Source organism: Cotesia glomerata, linkage group LG4, assembly GCF_020080835.1.
Source record: "Cotesia glomerata isolate CgM1 linkage group LG4, MPM_Cglom_v2.3, whole genome shotgun sequence".
Lineage (NCBI taxonomy): Eukaryota > Metazoa > Arthropoda > Insecta > Hymenoptera > Braconidae > Cotesia > Cotesia glomerata.
In genome coordinates this window covers 15,862,152-15,886,303 of record NC_058161.1, presented here as the reverse complement: position 1 = coordinate 15,886,303, position 24,152 = coordinate 15,862,152, and the positions used below count along the sequence as shown (strand labels likewise).

Sequence of the window (24,152 nt, the reverse complement as noted above, 5' to 3'; positions counted from 1 at the left end):
TTTTTACAGTGTAGTAGGCATTTGAAAGATTAAAAAAAATATGACCGGAAATGGAAATTCCGTTGAGTAAGAAAAGAAATAATATCTCTGAGTTAACAGATGTTTCAGAAGATTGATACACAAAGCGACCATTACTAAGCTTGTAGTCGAAGTGTAGATTAGGCTTGACAGTGACAACTGGTACAAATTACACTCAAAAAAAGTAATTCTATTTTGTTAAAATAATGAAAAAATATTGTATTCAATTGTTACTTATACAAATTATTTATTTAATTTTACCTGAAACTGTAAGTGAAATAGAAAGGATAAAGCAGGATTCGTAAGTAATTTTACAATTTTTCTATTATATCCTAGAAAGATTAATAATTATATCAGAATTTTGAATTGAAAAAATTTATTCATATTTTTTTTATGTTCTTATTTATTTTTCTGAATCATTAAATTGTTTGAGAATTTTTCAAAATTTATTACATTAAAATTTTTATTTTTATCTATTTATAAATAAAAGTGAAAGATGAAAATTATTCCCGTAAATTTTGTAAAAAAAATTGAATAAATTTTTACCGAATTAAATTTGTAAGACCAGTTTTAATACTTTTCTTTAAAATTGATAAATAATTTTTTCTTTCAGAACTCACGGCTACGCTGGTGAATTCACACTTTCTCAAGCATGGCCACATACCTGGTGTTATCTATTCGAGCGCCTAGATCCTAAAAAAACCTGTCAGTCAACCTACGTAGACCGATGGTCAATTCTTCAATTCGTTCCTCGTCTTCCTTCGGGGAATTACTATTCAGAGTGTAATCACTCGACTCCATTCAAATTTGACGAAATTTCTCAAATTAGAGCTGAGCTAGAATCTAGGTGGTTCAGTTTTGACGCAGCACAAAATTTAACTGATTTTTGGAAAGATCAATGGGAAAATTCAGGAGTTTGTGGTATGAGTAATGATCAAACAAATTCTCAACTGAAATATTTCAATAAAGGACTTGAATTATCTGGAAAATTCAACATGGCTCGAATTCTGAGCGAAGCAAATATCATTCCTGGTCATAACTATACTAAGCAGACAATTGTCGATGCCGTAAGTTATGTTTTAGGAGATAAGAAGGCTGTAATTGCTTGTCAACGTCACCGTGTAAGTTCTTTTTTTTTTTTTTTTTTATTATTATTGTCTTAGTAACATTAGTTTTGGACAAGATTTTTTGGTTACATAGTTAACCAAGCTCTAGAAACAGAATCGGACAATTCTTTAGCCAGACAGTTAACCAAGATTATTTATCCAGACTGGCGACAGACTTGAGCAAGATTCTGAAACAAAATCTGGAGCAATACTTGGTCTAGCTTAGTGAAGTCTGTAAGGTAAAGTACCCAGTACTTAAACACATAAAAATGGGACCAGTACTTGAACAAACTTTTCGAATTGTTGTAATACAAAATCCGTATATTTATTATGAGTAAAAAACGCATGTTATAATTATTCAATAATACAGTAATTGATTTCTGTAAGTTTTTTCAATTATAAATTAAAACAATTATATTTTTGTTAATTGAAAAGTTGACATATCGAGAATAGCCGGTAGATGCTATTTTTCTCATGAAAAAGGTACGAAACCGTAAATCGAACAATCAGTAAAAAAAAAAAAACGGTATATCATCATTTTAAGTAAAAAAAATTGTACCACCCAATGAAATAGTCTTTTCTAAATAATACATATTTTTTGCAAAGACATAAACTATAATTTTTATATTAAATTTTATCATCTAATTATACCTCCAAATTTTCAAAGTGGTACCCAGAACTTGAACAATCTGGGGCCGTATAATTTTAACAACACTCTCTCCTCTAATAGGTTTATATACTAGTGATCAGCATTGTAAATTATATTAATTACTGCCCATATAGCAATCTTTTTCAAGACTTGAGCAAATCTGGTCTTAATTTCGATAGTTGTTAGTGTCTTTTTCTACCTATGGGTCTTGCTCCAGATACTTGTAGCAAATTCAATTAACAAGCCTTGTACAAGAACTTTGGGCCAGATTATAGCTCAAGTCTTGAGAAAGACTGACACCAGAAGCATGCTAAATATACTTGTGCAAGAGTTGCTCAAGATTTGCTCAAGATGAAATGTTTTCGAATGACCGTCCGCATCATTTTACCCCTCCTATATTTACTATAGAATCAGTGGATTTCTGAGAATTACGGATCTTGAGCAATTCTTGAGCAAGTCATGGGTAAGTCTTTGTTGTGAGTTTCTGGTACAAAAAATGCGTCAGAAAGTTTTTCAATGCACCTTGCTTTAGACTTGTCTCATATTCTTGCACAAGATGTCTTGAGCTAGTTATATATAAATCTTGAACCATGTCTTTTTAAATAAACTTGAGCAAGACCCATATGTAGAAAAAGACACTAGCAACTAAGGGTTTTGCTCAAGACGCTGGCACCAAAATCTGGCTCAAGCACATGTTACTTGGGTGCAAATTAAATAAGTTTTATAGCTAAAAATTAGTGTAGTTAGAAATTATTGAACGTTTTGAATTGAGTTTTTTTGATTTATAATTGAAAATTTACTTTGTCATTCATAAAAAATGTAATCAAAAAATTAAACACAAATACTTCTCATATTTAAATGAATATATTAAATATTCATAAGGTAAAAGCCCCAATTATTGACGCTATAAGAGACAAAGTTATGATTTCATTTTTTTTAAGCAATCAAATATAAATATCGATGAATTTTGTTTGTGGTAATGTCTTCAGTAATGTTTTAACTAATCAATTTCTTTTTTTAAAATGATAATCAGTAATATTTACTAATTAATTTTAAATAATTAAATATATGACTTGGATGCTGGATACACCAATTATTGACGGGTTAAAAACTGATTGATCTAATTATTGACGTACCGTAACTCCAATTATTGACGCCCCTACTGCACATGCGTCGAATCATTTGGTTATATTGTTATTTAAATATCAAAAACTTGATATAAAGTAATCAATATTATTAAAGTTAATTAATAATAATTTCTATGAATGAATAATTATTATGAAAATTATAACAATTTATTTAAAAACTTATTTAATACTAAAACACGCCGAGTTATTTGACAGTTAAAAGCCTTGAATATAATCGCGTATATAACGTATTTTATACTTAAAAAAAAGGCGTCATAGCGCTGTCGACTGGCTGTCAATATGGGATTCACCATAAAAATTATGAACTAGTTATTGACTCCCATTATTTAAATATCGTAAAGCATACAATTAATTTCGATTATTTAATTTTATAAATATTTCATATATTGTTAATTAAAAAAAAAAAAAATAGATCATATAATTACATGAAAAAATTAATTTAAACTCGGCAGTTAAAAAAAATGCTTTTCTAACCAAAGTTGTTAAGAAAATAGACGCTCGTAAGCTGATCCACAGATTCGGTAGAATCTGGCGCCAAGTTCCGTTCAAATCCGTTGTAAACGGAGCGCCAGACTACCGAGTGTGTTTACTGTAAGCAGAACGGTATTTCGAGGTTGCAAAATTTTATTTAATTCGACGGTACTTCTTGTTCCTAAATTTTATATTATAACAGTAATTCATACTTTATTTTACTGATATCAATTAATTATATTCAATTATAACCATTAATTTACTTGAAATTATTAAATTTTATCAGCACAAACTATAGCAAGCTCAAAAATTTCGATCCTGACTTTTTTTCGATGTAAAAAGTGACATGCCACAGACTAAGTAATTCGAGAATGCATGGTAATCCTCCAATAGATGGGAAACTACAGTTAAAAAAATAAATTTCACAGCTTGCATCTACACCCGCCAGGGTGCGCTGCAATTATTTTTACATAAACTGTAGCTTCAAGGGGATAGTTTGCTATAAAAAATGCAGCCAACTTGAGATTTAAGTTAGTACCAATTGCAAATTTTTATTATAATTACAAAAATGCTGAAATCTGAACAAAACAGTTTCACTGTAAAATCGCGCCAAGTCCACGTTCATAAGACTATTAAGAAATTTTTTCTTTACAAAAGATATAAAATAGAAAGATTAAAAAATCCAAGCAACCGATATGATTGTATATGATTTTCGGAAATTAAAAAAAATTTTGTTGTAAATTTAAAAATTAAGAAAAAAATTTTGGAACGTACTTGGTGTGCGTCATTGTGTATTTCAATTTTTTTAAAGTTCTAGTAAATAGATTTTACGAATTTCATTAAAAGTAAAATATTTTGCAACCACGCACACTAAATACGTTCCAAAATTTTTTTTTTAATTTATAAATTTACAACAAAATTTTTTTTAATTTCCGAAAATCATATACAATCATATCGGTTACTTGGATTTTTTAATTTTTCTATTTTATATCTTTTTGTAAAGAAAAAAAAAAATTTTTTTTTTCTTAATAGTCTTATATGCATGGACTTGGCGCGATTTTTTTTACAGTGAAACTGTTTTTGTTCGGATTTGATGAACTGGTGCTAACTTTATTTTTTTTTAATAATTAATATTTAATATTTTGAACTGAATGTGATTTTTTTCAATTTTTTAATTAATTAGAATTTAATAAAAATTTATTTGATCGTTATTCTTATTACAGATAATTTAATATATTTAAAAATAATTTAGGGTGTCAATATTTAGCCCCCCGTCAATAATTGGGGCTTTTACCTTAGTATTATTTTTAATATTATTCAATAATGTGTTATAATTCTTTTGATATTTCAATAAAACGTTGAAAATTTTTGCTGTGCCTATTGACATATATTTTATTAGTTCAACTACTGCTTCCGGAGTATTTAACTACTGCGGCTTGTCAGAATTGATTGTTCAACTACTACTCCTTTCATAGTCTATCTTAAAATCGTTGTCAAAATATAAATATTCAATTATCTTGGTTATTTTGCACTTCAATCAATTCAAAATTGTTTATACTTTCATGAAAATCACTAATTTGAACTAATATTACATCTTTATATATTAAAAGTAGGGTAAAATACATTTTACTTTGAAACCTGTTCAACTAATGGGTACTTACCTTAGCCAGAATTTGTCCAGATTTTTGGTAAAGAAGTTTCACTCAGACTTGCGCGAGAAACGTAAAAAACTAACATAGTACGCATTCTTATTGTACTGAATTAAGAATGAGAACTTCTTATCTGTCTTCACAACTGAGTCTTACAAAGTGATGGTAGGGAGCTCCACCATTTCTAGCCATTTTCTGGACGAATTCTGATCCCAGTCTTGCCCAAGAATCTTGGTTAAATATCTGGAGCGATTTTTCGATGATTCTTGAAGAATGATCTGCCGTAAGTTTCTTGTCCAATAATTGTAAAAATTTGTATACAGATACTTTATCACGATTTTTGAGCCAGGCTTGAACCAAATTGCTACTAGGGTACACTTTATCAACAATGATTATCATTTCTTCAATTTGATAACTCTGATTTTCTTTTTTCTACAGAAAACATACGAATACTACTTGTTAGATGTATTGATATGGTTCAACAAAGACTTCGAACCTACTACAAGAGGTCAGGAAGTTATCATTGCTAATGATTGTCCAGATAATGAAACAATTATTTATCCAAATAGTAAGATCAATCAATAATCATGAAAATGAAATCAGCAGACACCTGAAAATTTTAAAGATTTTTTTTAATTAAAAAAATCACTATAAAAAAAAATAAAAAATAAAATTTCACATGTGGAAGATTCAAAAAACTATAAGTGCAATTTATTAAAAATTTTTTTTTAGCTATATTTTAATTAATAAAAAACATCAAACATTTTTTAAACGTTTGCTAATTTCAGTATCATCAAAAATCTCCAATTAAACTAATGAATATTTTTATTTTAAGTATCTATTAATTTGTTAATACATATTTAGTTTTTTAATTTGAATAAAATATGCTTAATGATAATTAAGTTTATAATAAATATAAGAATTTACATATCTTGTATTAAGTACAGTTAATCATCAAAGTGTAGTGAAGTGGGTGATCATTAATAATAATTAATTTTTATATACCTTTGGCATGATCAAAAATCTAAAAATTTTTATAATTTCTAAAAAATAATTTTCAGTTATAATTTTATAAATCCCGGAAAAAATAAACCCGGAAAAAGTTTTTTTTTTTGTAATAAAAAATGGAGCGATCATTCTGGGGTGCTTGTTTTTCAGGAAAATTGTGAAAAAAATTAGAAACATAAGGGTCACTGAAGTTCGCGAGCTTGTCGGTTGACGGTTCAGAAAATGTCGTATTTAAAGTAAATTTATTAAACGCCTGATCCCAGCTATTGACGGGACATGGGCAGTTCAATGCCTATCTTTTCAAGATGGGTTTGCACAGCACACCAACGTGCAAATACTGCTCAGACAAAATTGACAACGCCGAGCACACGTTTTTCGAGTGTGATCGGTGGAAGGACGACAGAAGCAGCACCGAAGAAATAATAGGCACCACGCTCTCCTCTGAGAGCTTGGTAACCTACATGATCAAAAAAGAAGAAAACTGATCAGCTGTCGCAGCCTGTGCGCAGCGCCTTTTAAAAGAAAAAATCGCAGAAAGGGATTAGAAACCAGTAGTAACAAGAAGTAGGTGTCGTGAGACGCAACATGGACTGGTTTGAAGTAATGCTAACGCGGTTCCGATCCAGTCTTCCCTGTAACATCTATGAGGAAAGGAGAGAGGAGGATGTTTAGTCGGTATTGTTGTAAAATGATATTGACTTCTCAGTCTGACATACCCAGGCAAACACCTAGTCCTGGCATACGTAAATGTATTTTACTTCCTCTATAAAAAAAAAAAAAAAAAAAATCTTTGATTTTCTTAGCGGGAAGTTAAAAATATTATGCATTGCAAAACGGTTGGACTACTATATACTGTCGCAAATTTAATTTATATTACTCAAAAATTACTGTGTATATTTAGCTTTGCCCAGCAATCCGTTTATTACTTAAATAACGGAAACAATATATACATATATATATATATATATATATATATATATATATATATATATATATATATATATATATATATATATATATATATATAATTGAGGTTATAATTGAGGATGGTTTTACTGTAGAGTGTTTTACAAGGGAGGGTGGGGAATTATTGTCTCTCCACTTTTTTTCTCCGCAATATAGTCTCTCAACCCCGTTATTATAACTCTCAACCACTTTTTTCGTCCCCACCCCCCTGCATGTCGGGATTTTTTTTTCTTTCATGCCCGACACACATGTGCTGCGACTGTGGCCGACTTACGCGTTATAATCAGTACCTGCATTTGCATTACGGTCTTAAATAGTATGGAGGTACTTCTATAATGACATTTTACCTCCATAACTATATGGGAAAACCACAGAAAATCCGACCGGTACAGAGGCTGGCAATGAAACGCACATATTCTTAGTTTATAATCATTGAAAAATATTTGTGCGCGCCGGAATCGAACCCTGGTCCCACTCGCTCGAAATGCAGGTACCGAGCCGATTAGGCTATTGCCAACCTCTTATATATATATATATATATATATCTGTTGTGAAGATTTTCGGGTTTTGTACTGAAAAGTTATGTAAAGCTGCCATCGTGAGGGAGTGTATTTTTACCTTTAACAATGATGAAAACATAACTATGCTATTACATACAGCGAAAATACGTAATATTACTTATTCGAAAAAACAACGTGTCACTGGAAAACAAAGATGTGAATTTGCGAAAGATTTAGAACTGCAAAAAGGCCAATTGTTCAAAAGAAACCTTATTAAAAAGTACCAACAGAATGTTGAGCAGGCTACTCCTATCATTCCTAATGCACCTGTTCTTAATCTACTCCACCAGGAATATAAGAAAATCCGTCTTGGTGTCCAAGGGAGCTTATGGGATTCATTAAAACACTTAAAGCATAACAACGTGGAATATCGTGATGTAATCAGGCAAGTAGGATTTGATAAATATCTCATATTCTATTGAACCCACCTGCAAACTGATCTGTATTCAATGATTTATTAACACTGAACTCGGAAGTGTCTTTAAACGCTGCTGAGAGTGTAGTTCGGAAGATTCCTTATGCTGAAAATGATCATCATGTCCCGATATTTTTATATCAAATTATCATTCATATCGGTTCTATATAATCGTTCCAGTTTGCCAGATGTTAACGGAAAAACATGACACGAAGATAATTGCATTTTAGCTCTATGAGTAGATTTCAGCAAAAGCTCACATCCCTCCGAAATTAGTCACAGATATGTCGGATGCTCCACAAAATGAAATATGTACAGCGTTTTGTAACATGACATACAAACAATATCTATCAAACTGCTACAGGTTTTTATTCAAGAAGAGCAAAATTTTACCACCAACCAAAAAATAGTTGCACACAAACTAGGAAGTAGTTTTTAATTCAATATTCAAACCGAGTTTTCGAATTAATAAATTTTAGGAAGCGAATATCTATATAACCCTTCTGAATCACTAGTTTTTATTCGGAAATAATCAAACTAGCCTTCCCTACTTAATAATTTTTACTACGACTATGTCCGAACAAGCCCTTCTGGATGAATTTAACATTTATTTTTGTATCTAACTTTACATGTTTGTATTAAATTTTTTATCCAACCACATCCCGAGGTAAGACCAAAATAATTTAAATAATACAAAGCTGGGGTTAAGCCCGGCAAAAATACTACTAAGTGAACTGGAAAATATTGTTAATGGAAAATAGTTTTCTAATTTCCTAAAGTATTTACAAAAATACCCTTTATTACGCTTTTGAATGTTATTAACGGTAAACTTTATTAAAGGGAGTCCTAACATCAAATCAGATTGTGGCTTGTTCCAAAAAACATTGCATTTGGTGTTAGATTTTGGGATGAAAAGAAAAAAAAACTGAAGAAACTTGATTTATTATCGAAAATTACGTGTCAATGTAATGTTAACTAATTATTAAGGACGACAGGTCCTATATACTCATCAAAATCCTTGGTAAGATCAACAAAAGTGTCTTGATCATAATTTGGGTTGTTTTCATATTTGTACTCAATACCCTCCTCTTTTTCTATTTCATAGACATCTGTATAAGATTCGAAATTCGTGAATCCAACCTGGACGTATTGTTTTTTTGTCGAGAAGCTTGCAGACAATGGGATTCCCATTGTAAATCACAGTACGGTACGTACAGTACCACAGTACCACAGTACGGTACGTACAGTGATTTACCGTAATACAGTATGACACCGTAAATTACGGAGATTGTACGGCAAAGTACCGTGATTGTACAGTAATTTACCGTTATTGTACGGTAAGATACCGTGATTGTACGGTAAAATACCGTAATTATTAGTAAAATACTATAATTATCCGGTAAAAAAGTACTGTTTTTGTACGCTAAAGTACCATAATTGTACGGTAACTTATCGCTAAAATAAAGTATATTTGACGGTAAGGTACCATTGGAATACGGTAGTGCGGAAAGTTCAGAAGTATATATTCTACCGTATTTTCACCGTACCCTACCGCAATTTTACCGTTCTATACCGTAATTTTACCGTTCTATACCGCATTTTCACCGTTCTTTACTGTACGTTACGGTGTTTTACGGTTTCTACCGTGCAAGTAGAATGCTACTGTAATCTACGGTATCCATACAGTATATCGACCGTATTTTTACCGTATAATACCGTAATTCTACGGTATTTCAGATCCGCCAGGGTGTTTCAGTGGATAATTAGAATTTTACAATTTGATATTTATCTTGATTATTAAATTTATTAAATTAAAACTTAGTTGTTTTATTACACTTGTTAATAATTGGAATTGAAATTGAACATAAAAAAAAATTGATTTGAATTATGTGTGATGGTCACTAAAACTTGTTAATCGAACAAAAATTTATTTGAAATTATGCGTGACGATCACTGAGACTTGTTACACACGAGAGAGCGAATTCATGCCGAAGCAACTATTTTATAGAATGTAGGGTGGAACCGCTTTGAAAATTATTGGGAAAAACTCCGTCCAATTAGGAGCCAGTTTTCTGGAGTAACGTTTCCCTTTCTCTTAAGAAAACTGTTGGGGGAACTATCCTCTCTATATTAACGTGGGCCTCACTACCCTTCTATTTTTACATGCGCTCGCAAATTTTAAAATATTCTCGATCACTAGTCTAGTCAACATGTGTCTTTTAGGTTCAAATTTTTTATCCGCCTCGGAAAATTATGATCGTGGTGTCATTCAATTCGTCATCGCATCTAGGAACTTTTTGAAAAATTTGGAGTTAGTAAATTTATGTAATTTTCCAAAAAAAAATTCACATGCATTTATGAATAAATTTATATTTTAAGTGTGAAAAAAAAATCCCGAAAAATTTTGCTCGATACATTCTTATTAATAGATGCTAATTGCTTCATAAATTTTAAGGTCACAGTCTCAGATAGGAGATCATATTGTTCATTAACTAATGCAGAATAAAAAAGATACAGGTACTTAACTTTTGTCGCAACTGTTCTAGTTTATGAGATAATTCGATTTTAAAAGCAAAAAAAAAATTTTTTCCTTTAATTTTCATAAATAATTGCAAAAAAATTATATAAATAATTAAGTTACAGCTTTGGTTTGGTTATAAACTTGTTGAATAGTTAATTTAGAAAAAAAAAAAGTTCAGATGAATTTGTTGTATCTGCAACAGTATATAAGTAATATTAATAATAAATAAAGAAAAGCAGGCACGAAAGGAAAGTTTGAATATACGAGAAAACTTAAAATTAAATAAAAAATCGAAAAATCAATTTTTATGCAAAAACTAATACTGGGCTGTTTTTGTTGTATTTTTTAGAGCAAAGAAAAAAATATAAATAAAAACTTCAATTGTTTTATAACAAATTGTTTATTACATAAACAATTAAAATTTGAATAAAAATAAAATATTTTTTTTAGACATCGGAAAGCAAGATAAATAATGATTAAAAAAAAAAATGGTTCCTTAATTTTCATAACAAGTCGTAATAAAAAAATTGTTAAATAACAAATGCGTTTTTAAGCAATAAAAAAATTTTTTTAAGAAACGGCTTTTTTTTATTTTTTTAAACATAATTTTCATCAAAGATAATGTTAACAAAAAAATTTTCAGATTATCTTATAAACAACGCATTTGTTTATAACAATTTTTTTAACAATATGGGATAAAAATTTTTTTAAATCATTTTTAAGTAGCTTATGATCGTAATAAGAAAACAGATCAATAGCAATATTATAAAAAAAAATATTTTTTTCAATGTTTAATCAAGGTTGATAATTTTTAACTTAAGTAAATTGTTAATAACAAAATGAAAATTAACAATATTTTAATTTTTCTTACGGGAATCTTTAGCCTTTGTAAAATAGTTCCGTGAAAGAAAAAAAAATTCCAAATTTAGAGTTTAACAATTATCGCACTTTCAATGTTGGTGTTCGTGCTACAAAAAATTGTTAATTAATTAATGAATAACTAATTGAAAAATCGCGATAAAAATTTTTGATCGACGGATTATTGTTCATTGATCTATTCTGTAGGTGCCTGAATTTTTTTAGTTCTTAACTTTCATATTTAATAAGCTTAAATAATATTTTTTTATTAAAGGTCTGAAGTGCGCGGAGCTTACGCATATGTTTTCGGCCGTATTTTCAACCCTCTAAAAAAATTATTAATATTGGTTCGAGAGTTTCGAGAGGTGGGACTCTTTTCAGGAAATTTCTTCCTCTCTTTAGATCTTTTTTCAAAATTCAAAAATTTTGAATACTTTTTTAGGTATTCGCAAAAAAACCAAACTCTTCTTTTTTTTACTAAATTGTTTATAACTTTTGTAATTTTTGCAAGTGCCCCTGCAAATTTTTCGAAAAGTTTCTAGATGCGATGACGAATCGAATGACACCTCGATCATAATTTTCCGAGGTGAATAAAAAATTTTCACCTAAAAGGCACATGTTGACTAGACTACACGTGTATTCGCACTTACATGTGTTCAAGTATAATTATAATAATAATAATAATAATAATAATAATTTTACACAGTAAAAAATTTTCGTCATTGTGTAAAGTGTAAAAATGTTTGTGTATAATTTAACATTTTAGTATGTTGATTCAACACAACAGAGTGTTGACTCAACATAAATTGCGTAAAAAGTCAACACAAATTTTTGTGTTAAATTTGACGAAAAATTTTTTACTGTGTACTTTTTATTCCTCACAAAAAACATTTTTTTTAATGATATACCTAATTTTATAATTTTAGTGTTTAATATTTTTTATTATTTCTATAAATTAGTTGCTATTTATTAATAAAATATTACTTTTAATTTGTTAAAATTATTAATTGTTGCGATTAAGATATTTAGCTAGGTGAATTACACCAATGATCTTAATCAACGGTATAATTCACCTTTAGATCATTAAAAAAATCCTCAAAAATAATTTCTACTTCATCAAAAGAATCTCCATCATGCACATTTATATATTGCGACAAATTATTGTGCTTAAATAAGTATATAAGATCCACGTGAATATCTTCTTTTTGACGACGTGAACATTTTATACAATCATGTGATAATGTATCGTTTAGAATTTCTACCTAAAGGCACTTACAAATTAATATTAATTAATTATTAAAAAAAAAAAAAAATAACGAAACTAACGATGTAAAACTCTATATTTACATTAAACATATAAAATATATTTACATTAATATAAACAAATATAAATATATATAAGTATAAAAATATTTACATTAAATTATTATTCATCATTTATTATTATTATTTAAATAATTTAAATGCCAAGGCAATGGTCGGATGGCAAATAATACAGTAAATGATCAACAGAAGAAAATTTCTTTAAATATTTACCTCATAGTATTCATAAAAGTATCCTATACTATTTTTAAACTATTATGACATTTATTGCAATTATATTTAATCATTTCTGATAAAAATTCTAAAAAAATAATAATTTATTTAAAAAAAGGTTTTTTAAGGGTATAGTCTAGTTCGTCAGCTAAAAAATTAGATGGTTTTTGGAAATTCAGAATGTATTTTTGTTTCGTCAATCGCGGTAAGTTAATTTATTTCAATAAACTCACATTAACAAATTGTACTACGCCAGAGTTAACTTTTGATTTTTCACAATTTCTTCGCTAAAATTATCGCCGTTGGAAAATTTGCGGTATCTAGAACAAAAAAATCAAAAAATTACTCAACTAAATACAACTAATTTAAAAATTAGTAACTTACATTGAATTAAACTTCATTATCTCTTTTTTCGTTAAAGAAGGCTGAGTAGATTCCAGCGATTTAAGAAGACAATTATGAGTTATTACACGCTTTTTTTTTATCAAACTTTTCTGGCTCTTATCCTGTAAATAAAAAAATTTATTAAACCAAGAAATTATTGATTATTTTTCGCAATATATTTTTTTGAATACTTAAGGGTTTACATGGGTTTCACGGTTTCAAAAAATCGATTTTTTTAAATGTTTTATTAATTTCTACAACATTTATAGAATATTGTCCTAAAGTTTCAAATCGATCCGAATAATAGTTTCGGAGATACAGTTTTAAAAAGTTGCGCGCTCAAAGCGCTGTTGTATTGTCACTCAAAACTTTAAACGCGTTTTTTTCAAAACTATGTTTTGAAAGACGGTGATCAAGATTTTTCGAGAACTACTCAACCGATCTTGATGAAATTTTAAATAGCTCTTCGAGATATAATTTACAAGGTCTGGAACGAAAGATTTTTTTTTTCAATTGCAACTATTTAAAAAAAAAAATTCCGCGAAATTTTAGCCAAATTTTTATTTTTTTTGTAAAAACCTCTGCCAAAAATCCAACTTGCGTTTTTTTTCCTTCGTTCAAAAAAGTTTGAATAAAATATTTCGATTTTTATATTAAAAAAAAATTGTTGAAAATAAGCCATTTTTTCCCGGAGGAAACCCATGTTACCCCTTAAGACAAAATAATTATTACAGTATTTTATCTGACATTATTATATAATCTATTAGATAATTAGATATTTATAATCTATAAAGAAAATGCTATGTTATTTTACAAAGTCTGTACGATCGTGTCTTTGAATTTTCTCTTGATTTATTTTACTTTTAATAATTGTTCATGCACTAATGAAATGTTGCTAACGTATCTCCCGGTTATATCATATACCTACTTATCTAAACACTAAGTAACTCTATAAGGTAATTTTTGCTCTCTCTTCGGAAACAAATTTATTTTTTTCTAATATCGATTAACTTTTCCATTAAAAAAATTTTAATTTTCTCTCACAAAATAATTTGCATATAGAAAATTTATGTAGTACTTACTATAGTCATTTCTGCATAACTTTCATCAATAGCGTTCATTCTCGCTTGGACAAAAACAGCATTCAAATCGGCCCCAGTGAAATTTTCCGTCATTTCTGCCAGCGCTTTCAAATCAAAATTTTCAGCAGTCAAATTGTGTTGCTTGCACAAAACTTTCAAAATTTCTTCTCGGTCGCTCTAAAAAAAAATCATGCTATTAATTAAGAGGTCAAAGTTTAGAAAATAAAAAAGTTTAATTACTTCTTGTGGTAATGGACACAATAGCGCTTTGTCTAATCGACCAGGACGTAATAAAGCAGGATCTAGCAAATCCGGTCGTGAAGATGCTGCGACAATTGCTACTCCTTCTCTTCCTTCCACGCCATCGAATTCTGTCAATAATTGATTTACAACACGATCTGTTACACCAGTCGAGTCGTGTCCTCGTCTGAAATAATTATTGTTACAATTTCCATTATAATATATTCTTCTTACTTTTATAATACGTTGTCTGAGGATAATATTAAATTTATCATAATACAACCAGAAATTATTGCATGTCTATTAGACTGGGCCAAAAGAATCAACTTTTTTTTTTTTTTTTTAAGTATTATTTGGGATAAAAAAAAATTATTGTGAGAATTTGAGCTCAATATTATCATTTATAGCACTGCGTGTCCTAAATTCGTATTTAGGACTCGCTGAAGTATTGACTTAAATAAACAATTATGGGCGATCTCTATAACTTTCCATTTTTTTAAGCTAGCGCTGTATTGAATGTATACTTCTAAATGATTAACTGACTATCTATCTATCTTACCTGGGTGCTAAGCTATCGAATTCGTCGAAGAAAAGTACACATGGCTTGGCTCGTTGCGCTCTAAAACAAAATTTAGATGTTAGAAGGTAGAAATAAGAACAATGTTTTGCTATCTTCTGAGAAGAGATTTGATCCAATTATGGATAATTATATTCGAATAGGAAGCTATTTCTTCTTGGTATCTAATCGTAATCATTAGGGTGTGTCAATTTTAGACGACTTTTTTTTTTCAACGAAAAAACAGGCTGAAAACTTGCATGAAGGTGAGAACAGAAGCCTGTTCAAAGCGGAGCTCTTAATATTAATATTTAGAGGTGTCTGTCCCTAATTTTTCATTTCCCATTTAAATAATATAGGAAAAAAAATTCTTTTTTTTGTTTATTTTTCTAGCTCGGCATACGCACCTCATATATATAAGTCCATAGCATATTCTTGTAGAGAATTCAACGCTTTACAAAAAAGGTCTCTTACACTTTTATCATAAAGACAGCCGTTCTAGAGTTATTCAGACATAAACTTCTAAATGTATAAAATTTTGATTATTCAAGTATCAAACTGATACAAATTAATTTATTACTGTCTTAAAAGTTATTTTTATATGTAGAATTGGTTCTGATGAGCTAACATTTTCATAAAGCTTAAAAAAAAATTACTCATGCATCAAATTTTTTTCTTCTTTATTTCATTTACTGTAAGAAAATTATTATTATGATTATTATTAATGATATACATTATTATTAATGATTATTCGTTAATTTATTCAAGAATTATTGCACTTCGAAAGTTCAAAAAATAGTGTTCTATGAAACTTTTATCAGACTTTTGACTTGAAGAGCTCAAAAACCTCATAAGTGCAATTTTAAGCGCTTAGATATGGAATTAGCGGAAGTTGCAGGGATGGCCTTTAGGGTCAACCGTTTTCCAGATTTTTTTGTGATAAATGAGAGTTATGAGACGTGCACTTTTCTGATTTTCCAAACTTATCTTTTCTCTCCGTGTAGAGTAATAAATTGTTAATTCCGTGAAACTTTTCAAAAATTTAATTCCTTCAACTCGGATCATGATTTTCTTACAGTAAATGAAATAAAGAAGAAAAAAATTTGATACATGAGTAATTTTTTTTTTAGCTTTATGAAAATATTAGCGCATCAGAACCAATTATCCATATAAAAATAATTTTTAAGACAGTAATAAATTAATTTGTATCAGTTTAATACTTGAATAATCAAAATTTTATACATTTAGAAGTTTACGTCTGAATAACTTTAGAACGGCTGTCTTTATGATAAAAGTGTAAGAGACCTTTTTTGTAAAGCGTTGAATTTTCTACAAGAATATGCTATGGTCTTATATATATATATATATATATATATATATATATATATATATATATATATATATATATATATATATATGAGGTGCGTATGCCGAGCTAGAAAAATAAACAAAAAAAAGAATTTTTTTTCATATGTTATTTAAATGGGAAATGAAAAATTAGGGACAGACACCTCTAAATATTAATATTAAGAGCTCCGCTTTGAACAGGCTTCTGTTCTCACCTTCATGCAAGTTTTCAGCCTGTTTTTTCGTTGAAAAAAAAAAGTCGCCTAAAATTGACACACCCTAGTAATCATATATCATTATATATAATTATATATAACAACATATATCAGGAAATAACTATGATTATATTAGAAATTGAAACATCATACAAAATTAAGCATAATTATATCTTTCAATATACATAATCAGATCCATTTCTAAGTGAAGCAATAAAAAAATTTGATCAATTACTTTTGAAAAATTTCTCTCACAGCTTCTTCACTGGCTCCAATATATTTAGATAACAATTCGGGACCCTAAAAAAGCAATCAAAATCTAAATGAATGTATTAATCAATAAATACACAACAAAAAATAGGTCTACTACCTTGATATTTATGAAGTTCAGCCCGCATTCCTTTGCAATAGCACCAGCAATCATAGTTTTACCAGTCCCGGGCATTCCATACAACAATACCCCACTTTGTAGCCTAATCGGGGCATTTTTGTACAACTCTGTATAAATTAACGGCCACTGGAGCAGTTCTACCAAACAATCTTTGATGTCTTTTAAGCCACCAATGTCTGACCAACCGTGACCACTGCCGTTAAACAATGGTAACGCCCGCGAAGCAATTGAATTAAACCTTTCGAATGTACTCATCAAATCATCATTTGTCAAAATAATTTTCCCGGGATCATTAATTCCAATATTGACGTTACGTTTCCAAGCGTTGTAACAAGCTTTTTCTATAAAATCCACAAAATCTTGCATAACAAAACTCTCTGTTTTGTCAGCAAAATAATCCCACCGGATATCCGAACTCAAAGAAAATTCTTTGGCATTAGCTCCAGCTTCCATTATTTCACACCGTTCATTTTTCGTTAGACAATCCAGTTTAAACAGACGCGTAAACAAATTCAATCCGCGTTTTGTTTTCAATTTAGTTCCCAGCCGCTCGATATTCAAACAAGTCGCCATCAAAGTTATGCAATTTGTTGTTTGATAAGTCGAAACAATTTTCATCAACGTATCAGCAATTCTTGTTGCGTTTATCGAATCCGCTGAATTTTCTTCATTGCCCGACACTTTATTGTTCGTGATACAATCAAGATTGTCTAAAAACAATATCGACGGTTGATGATACGAACAATCATTCATTGCTTGTTTCAAAACTTTGCTAATAGCTTCAACTTTCTTGCTTTTCAGTTTCTTGCAATCTATCGTTTTCGTATAAAAGTAATACGGTGACTGTGATAATTGTTCCAGCATTGTTTCACAAATTGACGTTTTTCCAGTTCCTGTTTCACCAGCGATCAAAATATTCTGCTTATTGTATCGAAATTTTTGTGTCGAATAAGATTTCAAAAGTATCCAGCAAATTGTTCTGTATTCTTCCATTATTATTTCCATTGTTCTGAAATTTATCAATTTTTTTCGTTCGACTTTTGTTTTCTTCTTTTCAGGTTCTTCAACAACATCTTTAATAAAAATATTAAAATCTTTAACCGTATTCTTTCCTAGCAGAACATATGGAACCATTAATTTCACGAGAAAAGTAACACCACATGCCGAAATTTTGCTCTGATTGTTTATCAAAATTTCTTCATATTGTTTAATGTCGTTTTCAAAAGCTTCTATTGTTATGTTATTTTTGTTTATTGGAATCAAGTCAATGTCACATGGTTTACTCTGCTCAATATCGCATTTAGTCAGAACAATTTTGCTGCCTAACTGTAATTTGCATTGTTCTGCAACATATTCGGTAAGAAAGACACTGTCATTATCTATCGCCTCAATATTCGCTTGTACATAATCGCTGATCACCATTTTGACTACTTTGTTCGTGACATCGCTTGGATGAATGTTTTCTTTGTCACTGATTGATGGAACTTTCTTCAGAAGACAAAAAAAGTACTTTTCTTGACCAATCGAGAACCATTTTATCGATTGCGACAAACTGATGAAGACAACAAGGTCGCAATGGACTTGATCGCTGAAAGTTTCAGCGCTTTCGACTATACAAACACGGAACAGTGGCGGCAATTTTTTAACCTTGTAATTTGATAGAAAGGTTTCTACTTCATTGGCCTCAGTTTCAGTCGTTAAGTTATCAGTTTGGGAATAATTACGGTTCAAACTTCTGGATGTAGGTTTGTTTTCATAATTTGAGACATGCACCTCTGTAAATTGTTGCAATTTGCCGTAATGATAATGAGGCGTTATTTCATAAACAATTAACGTAACATGCAAATTTTTGGACAGCCAAATAACAAACGGTTGGTTAATCGCTACTATGCTTATTTGCTGGAGGATCAACTCTTGGATTTTACCGGCGCGTAATGCAACTATTTCAAAGTCGTCTTTGTTTTTCGGCAAAACGATTATTGACGTTAGAACCGGCACTGAATCGTTTATTAAATTAACTAATAAATTATTGTTTTCACCAATGTTCAGCGATTGAGCAAAACTTGCATTTATGCATAAAAATTGATCGTTAAAATTAGTCTGAGAATGTGCGTGAGAAAAATAATAACTTTTCTTTTCACCATTGTCAATTGTTATTTCTATTGCATTGACCTTTGTCAGCTTCTTTGACCAAGAGTTCGGGAGATAAATGAAACAATTTTTCACTGGGAAATATTTACTTTTTAGCTGTTCAACTGCCATGTCGTTCTTCGTGAAATTAAACTGTCAGAAAAATTTATTCCTGAAATAATTTGAATTCATATCAATAAACATGATAATTTAACACAGCATGTCTGAACTAATAGTAATGACCAAAATAATGATGTATAACATAACAAGCAGATCTTTTATAATAATTAAAAAATTAACTTGATCGAAGAAACACAAATCTGGATTGAAAAAAATTAGAAAAACGGTAGACCCTGAAGGCCATCCGTGCAACTTCCCGCTCATTTCATACCTAGGTGCTTAAAATTGCACTAATGATGTTTTTGAGCTCTCCGAGCTCAAAAATACCATTTATGTGTTATTTTGAGCTCTCTGAGCTTAAAGAGATAACTTTTTTATGCTTTTGAGCTCTTCGAGCTTAAAAGTCTGATAGAAGTTTGATAAAACACAATTTTTCAAATTTTTAAACCGCAATAACTTTTGAATGAATGATCCGATTTTTACGCGGTTGGCGGCGATCGACGTGGTTTTTTATGTTAAGAGCTGATTAGTTTTTTAAATTGATCAGTAGAGCTGTTCGAAAGTTATTCCAAAAAATATCGGAGTTATGTTAAAAAATTATTTGTTTCCAAATATTTCGTCGACGATATCTCTCGAACAAATCAACCGATTTCAACGTTCTTGGCGGCGATCGACGTGGTTTTATAAGGTCTAAAAATTATTCTATTTGATCAAAAACGATCCAAAAAGAAATGTCGAAGTTACGTGAAAAAAACACTTTTTTCGGTTTTCTTTCGTTCACGATATCTCTCGAACGAATTAACCGATTTTGACCGGATTAGCGGCGATCGATGTGGTTTTTCAAGCTTAAAGGCGGATTAGTTTTTGGAGTTGATCGATAAAGCCGTTTAAAAGTTATTCCAAAAAAACCACTTAAAAAAAATATTTTTTTTGAGATTTTTCAAAATTTCTCAAAGTCTATCGGTCTGAATCGGTTTAAATTCACAGGAAATCTAAGTTTGAGAGAACTCTTTAGAACGCCGTTTAGTAGATTCCGATCGGTTTAGTCGTTCACACACACACACACACACACACACACACACACACACACACACACACACATACGGACATCATTGTGGAAACATTTAGGGAAGCTTCCTAGGACCTCAAAACGTCAAGATCTGATGAAAACTCGATTTTCGAAAAACGGGGTAAGACCAATGACTTCCCGATTTTTGATGAAAATTTTTTAAATTTTTAAACCGCAATAACTTTTGAATAAATGAACCGATTTTCACGCGGTTGACGGCATTCGACGCAATTTTTTAAGTTCCATAAAGAATCGCCAAGTTTGAATTGATTAAACTAGGAATGTCGAAGTAATTCCAAAAAAACACTTTTTTCGGTTTTCTTTCGACAACAATAACTCACGAACGAATCGACCGATTTTGACTGGGCTGGTGGCGATCGACGTGGTTTTTCGATGTGAAGAGCTGATTAGATTTTGGAATTAATCGGTCGAGCCGTTTAAAAGTTATTTAAAAAAAACCACATTTGAAAAATAATTTTTTTGTAGTTTTTTTAAGATTTCTCAAAATATATCGGTCCAAATTGTTTATAAAATCTAAGTTCGGCCAAGCCCTTTCGAATGGCGCCAACCGCGTTGAAATCGGTCAAACCGTTCAAAAGATAAGAGGGTCACATACATACATACATACATACACACACACACACACACACACACACACCCGAGAAAAAATGTTTCTATATAATCATATATAATTTTATATAATCATATATGACTATATATGATTATATATGGAATCACATATATAATTATATACAATTATATATAAGCATATATAATTATATATAATCATACATGATTATATATGGAATTGTATATAAGATTATATATAATTATATATGACTATATATGGAGCAATATACAGCCATTCAGGATTATATATAGTTCCATATACAATTATATATAAGTATATATAATTATATATAATCATACATGATTATAAATGGAATTGTATATGAGGTCATATATAATCATATATAATTATAAATGACTATATATGGAGCAATATACAGCCATCCAAGATTATATATAATCCCATATATAATTATATATAAGTATATATAATTATATATGCTTATATATAATTAACATATATAAAAATTTTTTCTTTGAAAAAAAATTTTTTTTTGGTAATCACGAAAAGTGTAAAATGATGATCATAATTACGTTTAAATAATTTTGAAATACAAAATTTGTTACATTTCCTATGAGATGTTTTGGTCTGCTCTGCTACTACCTAATAGTAAAATCATTATTTATTTTATTATTTAAATAAGTGTTATATTATAATGAGATTCGGTCAAATAAATAAATTATGAATTATGACTATCCAAATATATTATATAATCAATTTTTATATTTTATTTATGATAAACTCATATGATACATTATGTAGATCATAGAATCATTGTCATCTAAGACAGCAGCACAGCAGACAGAAACTTCAAGACGCACGGAGATCACTAAAGTTAAGCAGCATTGAGCAGGGTTAATAGTTGGATGGGTGACCGTTGGTGTTATAGCCGTAAAATTATGGCTAGATTTTTTTTTTTGCATTATAATTGGTTACAGAGAATTGCGTAGGATCATATTAAATACTATATCCATAAAATTAACCCAATAATTAATCAGATGTAATAAATATATAATTAAATATTGTTATATATAATTATATATGATTATATATGATTATATTTGGCCATTTTTCATATATAATCATATATAACCAATTTATATATAAATATATAAATATATATATACTAAATATATAAATATATAAATACTAAATATATATATATAAATATATAAATATATATAATTATATATAAATATTTTTTCTCGGGCACACACACACAAATATACAAACATACTGACATCATTGCGAAAACATTCAGGGAAGCTTCCTAGGACCTCAAAACGTTGAGATCTGATGAGAACTCGATTTTCGAAAAACGGGGTAAAACCAATAACTTTCCGATTTTTCTTAGCGGGAAGTTAAAAATCATTTTAAATACTTTTAAATCAATCAGAAAAATTTTGAATAAAGTTACATTCACTTAATTTAATGAAAATTTCTTGATTTGAAAGTTTTTCTGCTTAGTTGTGCAAAAGGATGTTGTGAGTTTTTTAATAATAAATTATTAAATTCAAAATTAGTTTATAAAATATGTTATGGATATAAAATTAAGTTACCACGATTGATTTGAATTATAAATGTTTACAAATGCTTACAAAAATTCTCATGTGAGAACTACAATAGGATTTAACATACCTTAAACTGCTCCGTCGACACACGTGATTAATTAGTTAATTAATATTTTTGAATTAGCGCAATTAAATAGTTAAAATTTTATTTTTAATGTGAATTTTACTTTAATTATACTACTAAGTTACCCTACTATTTGGGGAATGAGAGAACACGTGCACAATGTTTGTTGTTGACAACCATGGTTGTCTCCTGCGCCTGTCATAAAATGAAGGCATAAAGCCATCTATAAAATTTACCAGCAACTAAAAGTGAGACGACAAACAGTTACTTGCCGTCGGAATGAAGAAATAAATAAGCGCCATCGTGTGAAAAACATACACAATAATTTTAAAATATATATATTGGAACATACAGAAAAAATTTAAAAACACCCGCAACTTGTAATCTAACTACGGTTAAAGCCCCAATTATTGACGGGGGTCTAAATATTGACACCCTAAATTATTTTTAAATATATTAAATTATCTGTAATAAGAATAACGATCAAATAAATTTTTATTAAATTCTAATTAATTAAAAAATTGAAAAAAATCACATTCAGTTCAAAATATTAAATATTAATTATTAAAAAAAAATAAAGTTAGCACCAGTTCATCAAATCAGCTTGCGAGCGTCTATTTTCTTAACAACTTTGGTTCGAAAAGCACTTTTTTTAACTGCCGAGTTTAAATTAATTTTTTCATGTAATTATATGATCTATTTTTTTAATTAACAATATATGAAATATTTATAAAATTAAATAATCGAAATTAATTGTATGCTTTATGATATTTAAATAATGGGAGTCAATAACTAGTTCATAATTTTTATGGTGAATCCCATATTGACAGCCAGTCGACAGCGCTATGACGCCTTTTTTTTAAGTATAAAATACGTTATATACGCGATTATATTCAAGGCTTTTAACTGTCAAATAACTCGGCGTGTTTTAGTGTTAAATAAGTTTTTAAATAAATTGTTATATTTTTCATAATAATTATTCATTCATAGAAATTATTATTAATTAACTTTAATAATATTGATTACTTTATATCAAGTTTTTGATATTTAAATAACAATATAACCAAATGATTCGACGCATGTGCAGTAGGGGCGTCAATAATTAGATCAATCAGTTTTTTAACCCGTCAACTAGAATTTAATTTGCGCGCGCAAGCCGCGCCTCATATTTATTTTCATGATATATTTATGTGTCGTTTATGTATATTATATTCGTTTTCAACCAATCAGAATGAGAATAAATATTTTCAACCAATCACATTACGAATAGTTTGATGCCACATACATTTCATCTCAATTTTATATTAGGAATATTAGGATAATTGGTGTATCCAGATCATCTATTTAATCATTTAAAATTAATTAATAAATATCACTGATTATCATTTTAAAAAAAGAAATTGATTAGTTAAAACATTACTGAAGACATTACCACAAACAAACTTCA

General features: G+C 29.2%; 2 protein-coding genes across 2 annotated transcripts; one reads left to right on the top strand and one right to left on the bottom strand.

The window, feature by feature from the left end:
* The first annotated feature begins 53 nt into the window (after window positions 1-53).
* LOC123263681 (ribonuclease Oy-like) lies at window positions 54-5,720 on the top strand. The gene is made up of 3 exons (XM_044726624.1): window positions 54-319; window positions 632-1,139; window positions 5,480-5,720. Exons 1-3 carry the CDS (start codon window positions 225-227, stop codon window positions 5,624-5,626), a joined length of 750 nt encoding a protein of 249 aa, XP_044582559.1. The 5' UTR covers window positions 54-224; the 3' UTR covers window positions 5,627-5,720.
* Window positions 5,721-13,095: 7,375 nt separating this feature from the next.
* On the bottom strand, window positions 13,096-22,912 carry LOC123263673 (peroxisome biogenesis protein 1-like). Its single transcript, XM_044726597.1, has 8 exons — window positions 22,709-22,912; window positions 17,100-19,422; window positions 16,965-17,029; window positions 15,171-15,230; window positions 14,612-14,798; window positions 14,372-14,548; window positions 13,290-13,411; window positions 13,096-13,225 (listed from the first exon to the last, which is right to left on the bottom strand). The coding sequence occupies exons 2-8, from the start codon at window positions 19,380-19,382 to the stop codon at window positions 13,153-13,155; spliced, it is 2,967 nt and encodes a 988-aa protein (XP_044582532.1). The 5' UTR covers window positions 19,383-19,422; window positions 22,709-22,912; the 3' UTR covers window positions 13,096-13,152.
* Window positions 22,913-24,152: the final 1,240 nt, after the last annotated feature.

Coding starts and splice junctions, on each gene's coding strand:
- LOC123263673 (XM_044726597.1), bottom strand. CDS start 19,382: ATGGCAGTTGAACAGCTAAAAAGTAAATATTTCCCAGTGAAAAATTGT. Junction 15,231..16,964: donor GTGAGAGAAATTTTTCAAAA/GTAATTGATCAA, acceptor ATTTTGTTTTAG/AGCGCAACGAGCCAAGCCAT. Junction 13,226..13,289: donor ATAATGAAGTTTAATTCAAT/GTAAGTTACTAA, acceptor TTTTTGTTCTAG/ATACCGCAAATTTTCCAACG.
- LOC123263681 (XM_044726624.1), top strand. CDS start 225: ATGAAAAAATATTGTATTCAATTGTTACTTATACAAATTATTTATTTA. Junction 320..631: donor GAAAGGATAAAGCAGGATTC/GTAAGTAATTTT, acceptor TTTTTCTTTCAG/AACTCACGGCTACGCTGGTG. Junction 1,140..5,479: donor TTGCTTGTCAACGTCACCGT/GTAAGTTCTTTT, acceptor TTTTTTCTACAG/AAAACATACGAATACTACTT.